The sequence below is a fragment of the Acyrthosiphon pisum genome, chromosome A1 (assembly GCF_005508785.2).
Source record: "Acyrthosiphon pisum isolate AL4f chromosome A1, pea_aphid_22Mar2018_4r6ur, whole genome shotgun sequence".
NCBI classification, from domain to species: domain Eukaryota; kingdom Metazoa; phylum Arthropoda; class Insecta; order Hemiptera; family Aphididae; genus Acyrthosiphon; species Acyrthosiphon pisum.
In genome coordinates this window covers 142231699-142245706 of record NC_042494.1, presented here as the reverse complement: position 1 = coordinate 142245706, position 14008 = coordinate 142231699, and the positions used below count along the sequence as shown (strand labels likewise).

The 14008-nt window shown below is 26.8% G+C and overlaps 1 protein-coding gene across 2 annotated transcripts; it reads right to left on the bottom strand.

The window, feature by feature from the left end:
- Positions 1–1182: 1182 nt before the first annotated feature.
- Positions 1183–9555, bottom strand: LOC100158974. 2 transcript variants are annotated; one of them, XM_001952131.5, is made up of 8 exons: positions 9358–9555; positions 3975–4267; positions 3772–3891; positions 3515–3643; positions 2370–2453; positions 2122–2253; positions 1901–2022; positions 1183–1719 (listed from the first exon to the last, which is right to left on the bottom strand). In XM_001952131.5, the coding sequence occupies exons 2-8, from the start codon at positions 4257–4259 to the stop codon at positions 1593–1595; spliced, it is 999 nt and encodes a 332-aa protein (XP_001952166.1). In that variant the 5' UTR covers positions 4260–4267; positions 9358–9555; the 3' UTR covers positions 1183–1592. The 2 variants fall into 2 exon arrangements, with proteins under 2 accessions (XP_001952166.1, XP_008186601.1); XM_008188379.2 differs by lacking the exon at positions 2370–2453 and having other exon boundaries at positions 9358–9541.
- Between the last annotated feature and the right edge of the window lie 4453 nt (positions 9556–14008).

The following is a 14008-nucleotide window of genomic DNA, read 5'->3' as shown; positions in this document are numbered from 1 at the left end:
TTCGCAATATTTATCGATATCGTCTTATCGAGTATTTGGTATGGCCATAAAATTACCCGTACACCTATTCGGTGGACGTAGAAAGATCCTTTTCGATGCATAAAAATATTTTGAGCCTAAACCGTAACCGTTTTTCTGAAGACAGCTTATCAAAATACGTGGTAGACAATTTTTTTTTTTTAATACCAACTAGTTTATTTTGCATTAAATTAACTGGTATAACTCAAGGAAGTTAATTTTTAAAATTGTTTTTAACTAATTCTTAGGACAAACCTTGTTAAAGAAAAAGGTAATCTATTTATACAAAATAGTATAAACTTAATTTAGCTTAGTATTCATGCTCATTTTTAATTTGTATTTATCTCAAAATGTGTGCATTTGAAAGTGTTTAAATAATGTTTACTATTTTATTTAGTAGTAGGTACCTATATTTATGAATTGCCTTTTTATATAAATTGAATGCCTTTTTTTACATTTTAAATGCTTTTTTTATTGATTATATTGCTTTCAAATCCGAACCCTAGTGATAACTGATAACCTAGTATATAAAATTCTAACATAAACATTTAATGAAAATGACAAGTATCTACGGTTAATCGTTTTTGAAACTATAATAAAAATACGTGCTCATATTATTAACATTTTGTTGACTAATTGCCTACTGACAAACATATTTAATACCTAACTATCCAAGGGTGATAAAATATGGGCAATTTATAACATTTTAGAATAACCTACACGCCATTTTCTAAAAAAAAAATCTCCATAAATACTAATATTTTTTTAAAATAATAAGTGCTTGCTGTAAAAATATAATTTTATATTACCTTGTGCAGTTGTATATGTGTATAATATATATATATATATATACCTATATATATATATATGTTTACCTACCTACAGGCTACAGATTAATATTAAATGGTTACCCAAGCTTATCCAATTGCTTACCTATATAGGAATTTTACAATAATATTTATAGTGTTTTTGTTTGAACTATAATCATCCAGATGCCAATAAAATTAATGTCAACTGTAAAATATGCAGTAGGTACAATTTATAAATTGTAAGTTATTATAATCTGAGTGGTAAGAATCTATCTCTTAGGTAGGTATTTGATAATAATACATTAATTCTAATAAGGAGGATATTTGATAAGGAAGTACAAAATTACACTAAATATTCTATTTAAAAGTAATCCCTATAATAATTTATTAAAAACAATAAATTAAAATAAATAAAGTATAAATAATTAAAAAAAATATACATAATTAATAGGTCAGACTACTATGGTACAAAGTGTATTGTTATACAAACAATAGGAATAAATATAAAGTATAATACTCGGTAAAAAAAAAAAGTATATATATATATATGTAATAAAAGATTATCCTAATAATCTTAATAAGAAACCAATGGGGATCTGTATTGTGTACGTTTAAATGGTCAATTTCAGAGACGAGATCTTTGTTTTTAATCGGATTGAAATCAAAGGAGAGCTGCTTTAGATATTGGAATATGGAACTGTTAAGACAAGGTATTTTTGAGTGGAAAAACTATTATTTAATTTGTATGATCGGTGGAAACTGGATTTAAACTTCGTTACAGGCCAAGTAGAGTTGACGACAGTCATCTCCAGATCGTCCACGTCTTCCGGCGTCATAATATACTTCGAAAGGTGCATTACCAGTCCTTTGTAGCAAGAAACTTGTTGCGTATCTATAATTATAAATTATTTATAATAAAATTATTATTTCGAAACGATCAAGCTATAAACCAGTACTTAACTGATTATAACCATTACTACATCAAATACATAAGAACATAATATGTATGAACGCATACATAATATTTTCGATAAAAATAAAAATAAAGGTATTAATAAATATTATTTTCTTACGTTCCAAGCTGACAATATATGGCACTAGAACTTGATGTTTCACCTGAACATTCTTTGTTAGCTTCGCATACAAACTTCTGAGCGCAAACATCATTAGCCGTATTCATGGTTTTCATATATCCCTAATTTAATACCAACAAAATTATTATTATTTCAAAATAAAATATTAATAAATATACCTACAGTATATAGGTATAGATTTAAAATGTATAATATCTTACTTTGAACATGGACAAGCTGGCTACAGCTGCGTCGGACATAGTGTCCTTTTTACCCAAAGATCTAGCTGACATAGATCTGTGACTGAATGATGTCTTCAAAGCATCCAAAAGATTGACAACAATATTGATGAACTGTTAACATCACGAATTTATGTGAAATATTATAATCACAAATTAAGTCTAATAAAAACAGTTGCCTATCAAATGTTAGTTAGGGTGGTAGCTAAAGCAGTGTGTGGGTTTCTTACCTCTCCAGCTTGTTTGGCCATGGTGGCCACTTGATCGGGATCCCTGCTGCCAAGTACTGTAGATAAGACCGCCGCCAATACACCCTACGTACCGTGCCACCATATACCAATTCATTAAATATTTATAAAAAGAAGAAAAGCATGTTTTGATCCTAAGGACCGGGGACTTGAAGCTTAATATTACTTTATTTTGAATATTAATTTAATGTTCACATATTATATATTTCAATTTTAAATATCAGTGAATATATTTAAAGTATGTTGTAATGTATCGATATAATATATACATAGTATACATATAAAATACATACGTCATACATACATATATCAATATTATACATAGATTTCTTGATTATTTACATATTATAGGTAATAATTAAACGTTAACAGTAACATTTTGGAAAAGTAATCTAAAAATAACTACATAGAAAAGATAAGCAGATAAGTATATTTTATCGATTTTCTTCACTAAAAGCCAAAATAATAAAATATTATGATGTACCTATTTAAATAAGCAAATATTCATTACTGTTGATTTAAAAGTTTGTAAAAGTAAATATTATTGTTACATATAACTTAATTTTCATTTAAATACATTTTAAAAACTGAAAGTATTACCAAATGATACCGATTGCATAGTAAAAACAATAATTACAAATCATATTTTTTTAATTCCACTAAAAAATTAAGATAGTAAATAATATATTGTAACATTTGGTGTATAATGTTCAGATCATTTAAGGAGCGGAATGTTGTTTTGAATAATTTGCTTAAAACTATATAAATTTAACGACTTACCTAATAATTTATGCATTATATTCAGAAGCTTATAATATTTATACAAAATAGTATTTTAATATTAATATTTAATATAGTGACAGATTATAGAAGGCGTATTGAAGTAAAGTTCTCATATACTATATAACCCCCGGTCCAAATTTCATTTATACATTTTTTTTTTGCGCTTAATAGATGGTTCAAAACTATACGCTAAGACGTATTTGACGTAATATTTTAATTGAACGGTTATAAAATAAACGCATTTAAATATCTTTGGTTTTTTTTAAGATTGAACCATCCATCATAATATATGTTTTATATAATATGTGTATATACATAGTGTTTATTTTCATGTTTTGTATTACCTGCATTGGCGAAGAGTTATCCACTTTGTCAATTCCGTCTCCCGCTACATTTCCACCTCCCAAAAACGCGGTTAAAATTTTCAGACCTACAGATAACAAATTAGCCCAGGGCGATGTCGGAGCGATAGCCTAAAAACAATAATTTGAAATTTGAAATCGTTAAAATAGCTGTAGATACATAATATAATGTTATATTCCAAAGTGTTGTGAATCCTATCCAATATCCATATTATATTATATCAATCTAGTTTGTATACCTGGTCACCGTCCAAAACGTCTGATTTGCTTGGTCCTGCGGCCTGGCTTGCTGGATTGAACAGCATTTGCATAATCATTCCCAATACACTGCTCCACGAAAAACCACCTGCCGCGTCTTGCTAAAATGTAAAACATTACTTTTTAATGATTTTATATTCTTTCTTTCATTTTTTTTTTACAATCATATCTTTTGTCTTCTAACCGAAATAGAATTAGTCTGCACGTCTTCCAAGTCGTTGCGATCTTCTACAACTCCAGTCGACGACACCACTTTTTTGCTGGCATTCGGTTTTTCGACGAATTTTCTTGCATCTTGTTCGGGTTGATACACTGGGTAATTTCCTTGATAGACGGGACGTTGAGGTTCATATTGACTTGGTGTTTGAGAAGAACGATGTTCTTGTGGGTAAGTTAATACAGCAGGTGCCATCAATGTGGTTCCCATCAGGCACAGGAAGGCCCATCCTATAGCCTGTTTGTTGGTCATAATTTGATCTGTGAAAATAATATTACATTGTTAGAATAATATTTTTAATACGATAGTATTATACTAGTTTATACATTACTTATATTTCAGGATAATATAATGTATGTATTGTACAACAAAAATTTAATTTTTAGATAGGTAGATATAGGTTTGTGGACTAACAGAACAAAAACACGGGAACATCAAAAATGAGAACCAAAATATTATATCTTACCTAATATATATATATAATAGGTGCGCTTAACTTTTGTTAGTTAATAATTTTTTTACCATATTATACAGATTTATATTTAAATTATAACTCATGAAGACCAAATTGTAATTACATTTGTTTTTCATATTCAGTGGAATGTGATTATTTTACTATTTGAATGTTGTTTAAATTATATCATATTATGTTGTTCCGTAATATTTATTCGTTTATCATAACAAATTACACAATAATAGAACCGTTATCTTTATTTTCGCAAGTTGTTATACATTTTTTATATTGTAATAATATAATAATAAAGTAATAACACTAAAACGATATTTGCAAACCGGTTTTACAATAATTATTCAATGTATATTATTTGTGCAACTTTCTTCTAGCATCTATATAGTGATATTATGTCTTGTCTTATTAGTTATTTTAGAGTTCAAAAACCTTGCATTTTACTCGTCAGCGTCAATGACCCTGATCATTGAAATTTATTATTATTAATAACGTATCTTCGTACCTAGGTAATAAATATTGATTTGATACAATAATTAATAATAATGATAACCTATATATAATTTGATACTTAGTGAGCACCCATACCTTAGTTAATAAATTGTAATTTATCTTGAAAAAATGTTTTATTCGGTTTAGATAAATAAGCAATGCGTACCTATACAATTTGTTTATTTCATTATAGTCGTAATTTATAAAACCGTTAAAATTTGTTTTGATAGTTTAAAACAGTAATTGTTATATGCTCCTAATAATTATATATAAATATATAGATAAATATAAATAAATATATAAATATATATAAACATAATAACATATAGATTAGTATATTATACATATATAACTTATTTAAAATTTAAAATTATCATAATATACTATAGCTGGTAGGTAATAATATGGTTGAAGTACAACAAGAATACATTAAAGAAGAATATTGAATTGTGTATTATAGTGCATTTAAGAAAATGTAGTTCTAATTAATTTAGTATCATAGATAATATTACAGAACAAATTACAAATTACAATGTATTAAGTATTATCACTAACTACCTATCAATAAAAATGTTTTAGTTAGGTAACAAAAATCACCAGTTGGTAGTTTGGTACCTATATATTATATTAAATAATAATAATGTAATATACTATAAATTTAATAGAATAATATACCTAGGTAATGAATCAAGTATTTTTGTGTAATAAAAATGCTAAATATTAATTTGATCATATAAAATAACTATCGTTAATTGGAAATTTGATTGTAATTATTGCATTTAAATTAGTTTAGATGTAAATTAGTTTAGACGTAGGTAAGTATATATTTATTTTTTACCAAGAAACACTATAATATTAATTTCAGTTAAATACATCATAAATTACATTTCATGTATTTAGTTTTAGCTTAAAATGTATTATTATATTTTAATGAGTTGATAAAGTTATGCCTATAGTATTTATTTAGGTAATAATAACGCAGTTAATCAACAATAGGACAAGACAAATAATTCTTACCCAACCCATAAAAAAAAAAATTGTTAATATAGTTATCATGATTGTTATTATGAAATTGTACGATACAATAAACACATTTTGTACGAATTACTAATAAATATTACGAACTATATTTTACACAATCGGTATAGCCCTGCGGGTACATGATCGCAATAATGATCCACCAATCACCATTATAAGCAATTTTAAACAATAAATACCGCTCGGCCGGCATCTACTTAGGTTAATGGGTGTGTAGGTCAGGACATCACAGGAATTTCGTTTGACCAATTTCTACCTACTTATCGATTATATTTTAGTGTATACATATAGGTTAGCCTATCCTATCAAAATTATGTTTACGTGGTTATGTCCCGATCTTCGATAAGAGAAAGAAATACTTTCGTCGCGGTTTTAGCATTAGACCGTGAAACATAGGTATTGATGTAGGTAGGTATATATAATTTTTTTATCCGATAATATTTTAGAGTAGGTATTATATATATTTAATTGTATTGTCTTGTTCTGTCTAGACTCTAGACGCTTAGAAAGTAAACATGATATGTAGGTGATCCTATCTAAAAAGTAAAAACGTGTCAAATCAATTGTTTTAAAAGGAAAAATAGACGTATCTACTTTTTTATATGCTCACACGCACTGCATTGGATGAGCTTATATAGTAACGAAATAATTATAATATAATGTAAAATGTATGCCATGCAGATGTGGATTATAAATACATTTTGATTTATATGAGTTAATTTTTATGGTAATGGAACGAAATCACTAGCTATTATAATGTATAAGATGTATATTAATGTTGGCATACAATTACGCTGAGCGCTCAAGATAATAGATTAGATGTTCACACCGTTCACGTAGTGTAAACAAACATAATTCTAATTAACACAGTTTTTTTCATTGTTTATTCATGTTAAAACTATTATATATATATAGCATTTTTAATTAACCTTATTCATCGGATTACATTTTGATAGTTATTAAAGATTAACAAAAAATTGAAAAAACTAATATTTTTAGAAGTGGATGTGTTAAGTAGTTCTATATATATTATGCGTGTAATTGTTGTAGTTTAGGTACCTAATTACAATGGCGTAGCTAATGGGGGTTTTGAGTGTTTAATTGATATTTTTTCCCCTAATAAATGTATTATTTATATACGAAAACTGTAAAATACTTAGTTTAATTTATACCCCCCACCCCCACATTTCATATAATCGTGGCTACACCACTGGGTAATTATGAATTTATAAACATAAATATATTAATTTTTTCAACTACATAGGGAGTTATTAACTAGTTGTAAAATATTTAACTTTTTTCGCTTAATATTATCATGATAGAATTGAAAAAAAATGGTACAATTTAAAAGTAATAATATTTGCGTGTTAGAATTAAAATTGAATATTCAAATTTAGATTTGTATGTTTTTACTATTTTACATGAACACTTGACATTAAAAGAAATAGGTATTACCTACAATAACATCTCCAGAATCATTTTTACGACCATTTTACTACAACTTTTAAATCGTGTATTCTTTATCTACTATAGGGAATTTTTAAACAATAAGACTAACGACTGAGATTTAAAAAAAAATTGTATTTTTAACTGAATGTGCACTTAAATATTAATATGTATACATAACATTAATTCTGAAAATTAGGTACTAACCTACAAAACCATCAAAATGGATGTTATTAAACCAGTGTTGTGTCGGAGATCTTGGGAATGCAACTGCCGACCAAAAGTGGCCCACGCTTAACCTTGACCACCATCGCCTGTGTCACGCACACGCAACAATAACCAAGTAACCCACATAGTCCGGTCAGTTACTTTCATTTAAATAGTGAATATAGTGAATACCTACCATACTTTTTCTTATTTAAAGACTGTCCCGTCATTGTTTTTACTTCCTCGTAATAATATACTAATATATATATATATTTCGTTGACCTAGATTTTGGTACGATTTTCTAATAACCCGTAATTAATATTTCCTATGTAATATATTATGTATATTATATTAACAAGTAAATAATAATAATATCTATCGAATGTATACATACTCATGATAGGTAATCTTACTACCTATTGAATATTGGACTATATAATATATACAATAGGCACTATTATCAGCGCGTTTCACATATTATATATAATACACATGTAGGTACCTAAATACAGTAGAGTTGACATTTATTCAAAGCTGCGTATTTATGCCCGAGCACAACGTCTGCAGGTATTATTCATGATGGTGACTTTGTCGATAGATGTTTTCTTTGTACAAATTTCACTTCGTAATTGGAACCGATATTTATGCCTATGACACATAGTTGTTGGGAGAAAGTTCGGTGAAATCATCTCGTCGACCTCATCGCATAAACCGATGTACACGGCGTCGAGTGAATCATATTATATAGTATTATTATAGTATATTATACAGTATACACGTAAAATACTACATTTTATATGAGTATAGGTACATAACTACCTACATGAGTATTATAATAATCTACTGCATTTTTCGAATGTTAAGCGTATATAGCTACTATATATATTATTAGTGCACCGTTTTATTACTATTTAATTACTTAATGGACCGAATAGTACTGGACTAAAGAGATACGCTGACCAGCAGACTGATCGCTTAATATATATTAAGGTGTATATAATAGTAGTAAATTTATATATAGATATAAATATATATATATATATACATAATTAAAATACAGTTATTTTAAATTATTGTCCTGCTATAACGACGAAATTACGATACGCACATTGAGAACACAGATTTGCTATATTTTTTTAAATATAAATGTAAAACTAAAACAAGCAGATTTATAACGAAATTTCTATACATGCATATAAGGTATAAGAGTTGTACATAGTTTATTTTTAGTAAGAATAGATCACTGATGTAAAAAGTTTCTAATAAAACAATAATTCAAATATTAAATATACATAGCGTATAGGTAACGACGTAACGTGTTATATCTAACTTATAATAACGACATAAAATAAATACCTATATACTATTATATACCGTATATTACTTTGTTATTAAGCTAAATGTTACACATTTTTAGAACATAAAACTGAAATATTATTTATGTTTAAATAGATAAATATAATAATATCTACTCGATGTCTCGATAGCTAGGTATCATAGCAATATAGCATATATAGGTATTAAACAAAATATTTAAAATTATTTTCATCCATTATGAGTTATAGTATTATTAATGTATTGAGTAGGTATTTTAAAATAGTAATTCAAAATAATATGATGATTGTTTCATAGTAAAAGTAAAAGATAAAAACTATATTAAATTTACTGCGTTTAAATATTAATATTATTATTGTTCTTACCTGCGTTTAAGTCTCCAAAATATATATTCTTCTTTCTGTTGTCAAAGACAATATTATTATTATACTAAGATAACTATGCAGTAATTTTTAAAGTTAAAATATATTAACGTGATTTTAAACAAATGTATAAATTCAGCAATATTGGAACTTCTTTTTCTCGGACGGTTACTGCGATGCGACTGACGGAAGGTAAATGGCCCCTGTATAGACTATAGAGTGCAACCGGTTCTCATTCCGGCAATCCCTCCTTGAACTTGTTCCGGCCTCCGCGGGTGACCCACATTTCACGACCACAACCTCCACCACTATACCATTATTTATTCTTACAGACGTATCGTAACGATGGACGTCATTAATTTTATTTTTGAACAATTTCTTCCGTAACAGAGATTAAGACATGAATAAATAGCAATTTATTATAAAATATAAACCACATACAATAATATTACAATTGCAGTATATAATTTATAAACATATGTGTATATATACAGTGTACACATAATATAAAATATATTACATAGAGATTAATCGTACGAATATTTGTGCATTATATTAAGCGTATTTTATGGTCAAAGTTTTTATGATTGGTTAATATTTTATTAAGAATATATTGGTAAAATCTATACAGATTCACGCAGTCTTATTTCATAATAACTAATAAGAATATTAATTATTATGTATGATGATAGGGAGATAAACATAAAGGGAGGTGCATGAATAAGCATATAGTCACCCATTCATAATACTTAGCTTGGAATTAAAAAGTCAGAGAAAATTAAATCAAAATATCACCACTTTCATTTGAGTCTGTGGCGAGGATTTCCGGGTAGTGAAAGGGTAAACTGAATATGTACCTACCAGCTAAGACGTTTATGAGTGGATTCCGGTAGTTTCTAGTCTATAGATTACGTTTAGAAAAAAATTTTACATAGTTACATCCTCCGATGATTTATTGGCATGATTATTATGAAGGGTTATTGAGACAAAAGAATGAGTGTTTGTTATTTTTGCGGAGTTGGTTTTTCAACGCTTAAATTTTATTTAAGTTCAATTCTTTATCTAACCCCCATATTTATACTTATATACTTATATGTTTAACTACTTTTTAAGCTAGTAAATTTTTTTTTTACTAAGTGAACATGTTGGGACATACTCGATTTAATTCTTAATAATATTACTTTAAACATGTATACAGTAAGGCGGGATCGCAGCCCACAGGAAACATATATATTTACACAGAAATATTTAAATTTATACATTCGATAAATATTATTAAAAATGTAAGTACCTGGGTTACTATACAATATACATTTACACGATTTGTGTAGATATGTGTAACTGCATAAATGTATAATAGTATATGTACCTACCTATATGACTATATGTCTATATATACTACAGTAACTACAGTACATTACAACAATACATTATATAGGTGTATGTTAAAATGTCTAATAGGTACTATTAAGAGTATTAGACATGAATTCACGTAATAATGCATTCAATGTTTTTGATGGATTTTAATGATATATATTATAGACATATTATTAAGTCTATTTAATATGTTTGAATTTTAAAGAATTTAGTGATAGTGCAAATGAAGAAATCAGGTTCAAGATTAAAAAGGCAATTATATTTTATAAAACATTAAAAGTCTAAACTTTACTGTTTAAATGAAGATAAGTGAAACTTGTAATTTTTACGAAAGTACTATTATTACATTTGGATTTATTTTGCTTTAGTTTGTTATTTGAAATATATTAGTGTGTTTATATTACACGACTGTAATAATATAATAATGGAATAATATGCTGTAGGGGCAACTCTTTATCAGATGGATATTATTATATTTGATGATTATTATTTCTTTTTTTAATCAGAATTCGTAATCCATATTTATAAAGGTTATATTATAAACATTATGATATCAAATAGATAAAATTTGTATACAAGATGCAGGTAGGATTGCAGGTGCAGCTTTATATCTTATATAATATTCAAGCATTATCACATATGACACATATATACACGTAGTGACTACAACATAATTTTCACTAAATAATTTACAGTAATAAAGGGGAGAGGTCCTCATTTTAGAAATAGAAGTCAAGAGTCAAGACACTCCTTAAGTAGTACTCATAAATAGATTCAAGAATTTGAAAATGTGATCCTTGAGTAGGTATATTTTAAAATTCCAAGAATCAGAATTTGAATAAATACATTATTAAAAGAAAAATAGAGATGAGCACGCTTGGGGCTTCACACTGTGTATATATATTTATATAATTTATAAAATTAATAATGAATAAGTATTTTTAACAAATAAGTAAACAAGTATAACATATTTTAATATTATATATATTATATACCTATTACAGCTATTGTTTATTATTAAACAAAAAATAAAATGATTTAATAACCTAATAAATTTCCAAGAAGTCTACATATTTTATTAAAATATTTTTTTTTTATTTATAAGTATATAAGTAATAAGTAATAACTGTATGTACTAAATCATTTATTTAGTCACAGTTTTTTCTTCTTTTACCTATATAATTGTTTTGATTTTTATAATTATTAAAGTAATGTTTTTCATAAAAATTGTTACAGATCATGTATTCTTCGTAAATATTGCAACAGATGAATAGCGTTTTTTAAATGTGTGGGTAGGTATTAGGTGAGTACAAGGTACTTACATTTTTTAACTACATAATATTATATTTTATGAATCAAGTCATTATATTATGTATAGGTACAGACGTTCAGTTGTGATCGTGGAATACCGTAACTAATATAGTTAAGTTATATGTTTTAAATTGTATTTCTGTAATATAGAAAAATAACTGGAATAGTATTGAGAACTCGATATTTTTCCATGCATTTTAATATTCATCTAAATCTGGCTATAGCATATAACACGCTTATTTTGTACATAACAATTAAAAGCGTTAAAATTCAGTATGCGGCATTGCGACAATACCCGGTAAACAACAACAATAGATACAATGAACCGAATAAATAATTGTAAATTAAAGATTTGAAAGTGGATAAATTTCAAGATGAGATCATCACAAATAAAATGAAATAAATATCTAACTGAATCATTATTAAAAATCGTATGAAGCCACTCAATAATAGGTATAGTATACCTATCTGGTTGTCAACATGACTAACTAGTAACTACACGTCTTATTAGTTGTTTTATTATAAGTTATAAGTTATACCTATACCATTAAACTATAATATGTAGTAATTATGTAGTAATATGCGACGAAATGTATATGAATTCAAAACGGATTTAGGTAGACTATGCGATTGGCTATGGACAATTGGTACCAAATTACCATATTGGTATATGAAGGTATGATACGTATCCGTATACGTATGTACTATTTTCAATGATCAACATAGTGCAGGTGGTCGAACTGGGAGGAGGGAGAGAGGGATTATATCCTCCCAGATATTATATTTTTAATAATCAAATAGTGCATGTTAAAAAATCAGCCGTTTACTGCCCTCCCCCTCCCCCTCACATGACAAAATAATAATTTGGCTACATTTGAATATATTATTATTGTATTATATTTACACTACTTATATCTAGGTACACGTGCGTTATATTTATATATTAGTTAAGATATATAAGTAGGTAGATATAGTATTCCTATATAGTGCATATACCTAGGTACCTATTATTACATACCGGCAAATTAGATCGTTTTTAAAATAAAATAACAATCATTTGCGAAATCATAATAATTGTTTATACAGTAATATTATATTATTATATAACATTTGCATAATAACCATTAGATATTTCATACAATTGTTTTTGTTTCGTTACTAGTGATGTACCAACGGCAGGATATCCCACGTATGATGAAACGCCATCGCCGAAAGTCAATCGGTGGAAAATTAGCGAAGGTAGTATGTGAATAACAAACATCAAACACACAAGATATTTTTTTTGTCAACTTCCTCATGACTCCAAACTAAGCTAAAATGTGTAAGACTTAGTGTTATGTATGTAACAAATGTCACAAATTAAAATAGTTTCTCTTTTTTCTGTAAATTATTAAAAAATATTTGAAAACAATGACTGCAAGTAAAAGCGTAACATATGGCGGTAGTATATTTATTTCATAATAGTAAACATAAATTGCATTGTATTTGCTCACATAATTAATAAATAATTTGAATAATTTGACAAAATGAACATTAAGCTAATCAAGTTATGCAATTAACACATTTCATTTAAACAATAATAACTACGATACAACTTGGAACACGTTTTCTAAAAATTAATTTAAATTACATTTTGGATAAGTATAATAATGTATAATTTCAAACTGTCCGATATATAATATATGGAGACTGGAGAGATCATATTTTTAAAGATAATTTTAAAATTAACTTCGCACGTAAAAATATTGTGTTTTTTCCTTTACGTACGATATAATTAACGCGAAATATAATTGTGTTAGTCGTATTAAACACCATAGCGTTACGGTATAGACGAGACAGGAACACCGCAATTTCACAAGTCTTGAAAGAGAACCATTATACCAAATGCGTAGTAATAATACCTATAAAAAATATAATAATATAATCTTCAGACGATTTATCAAGTCCCGTTTTCGTGTAAAATTTC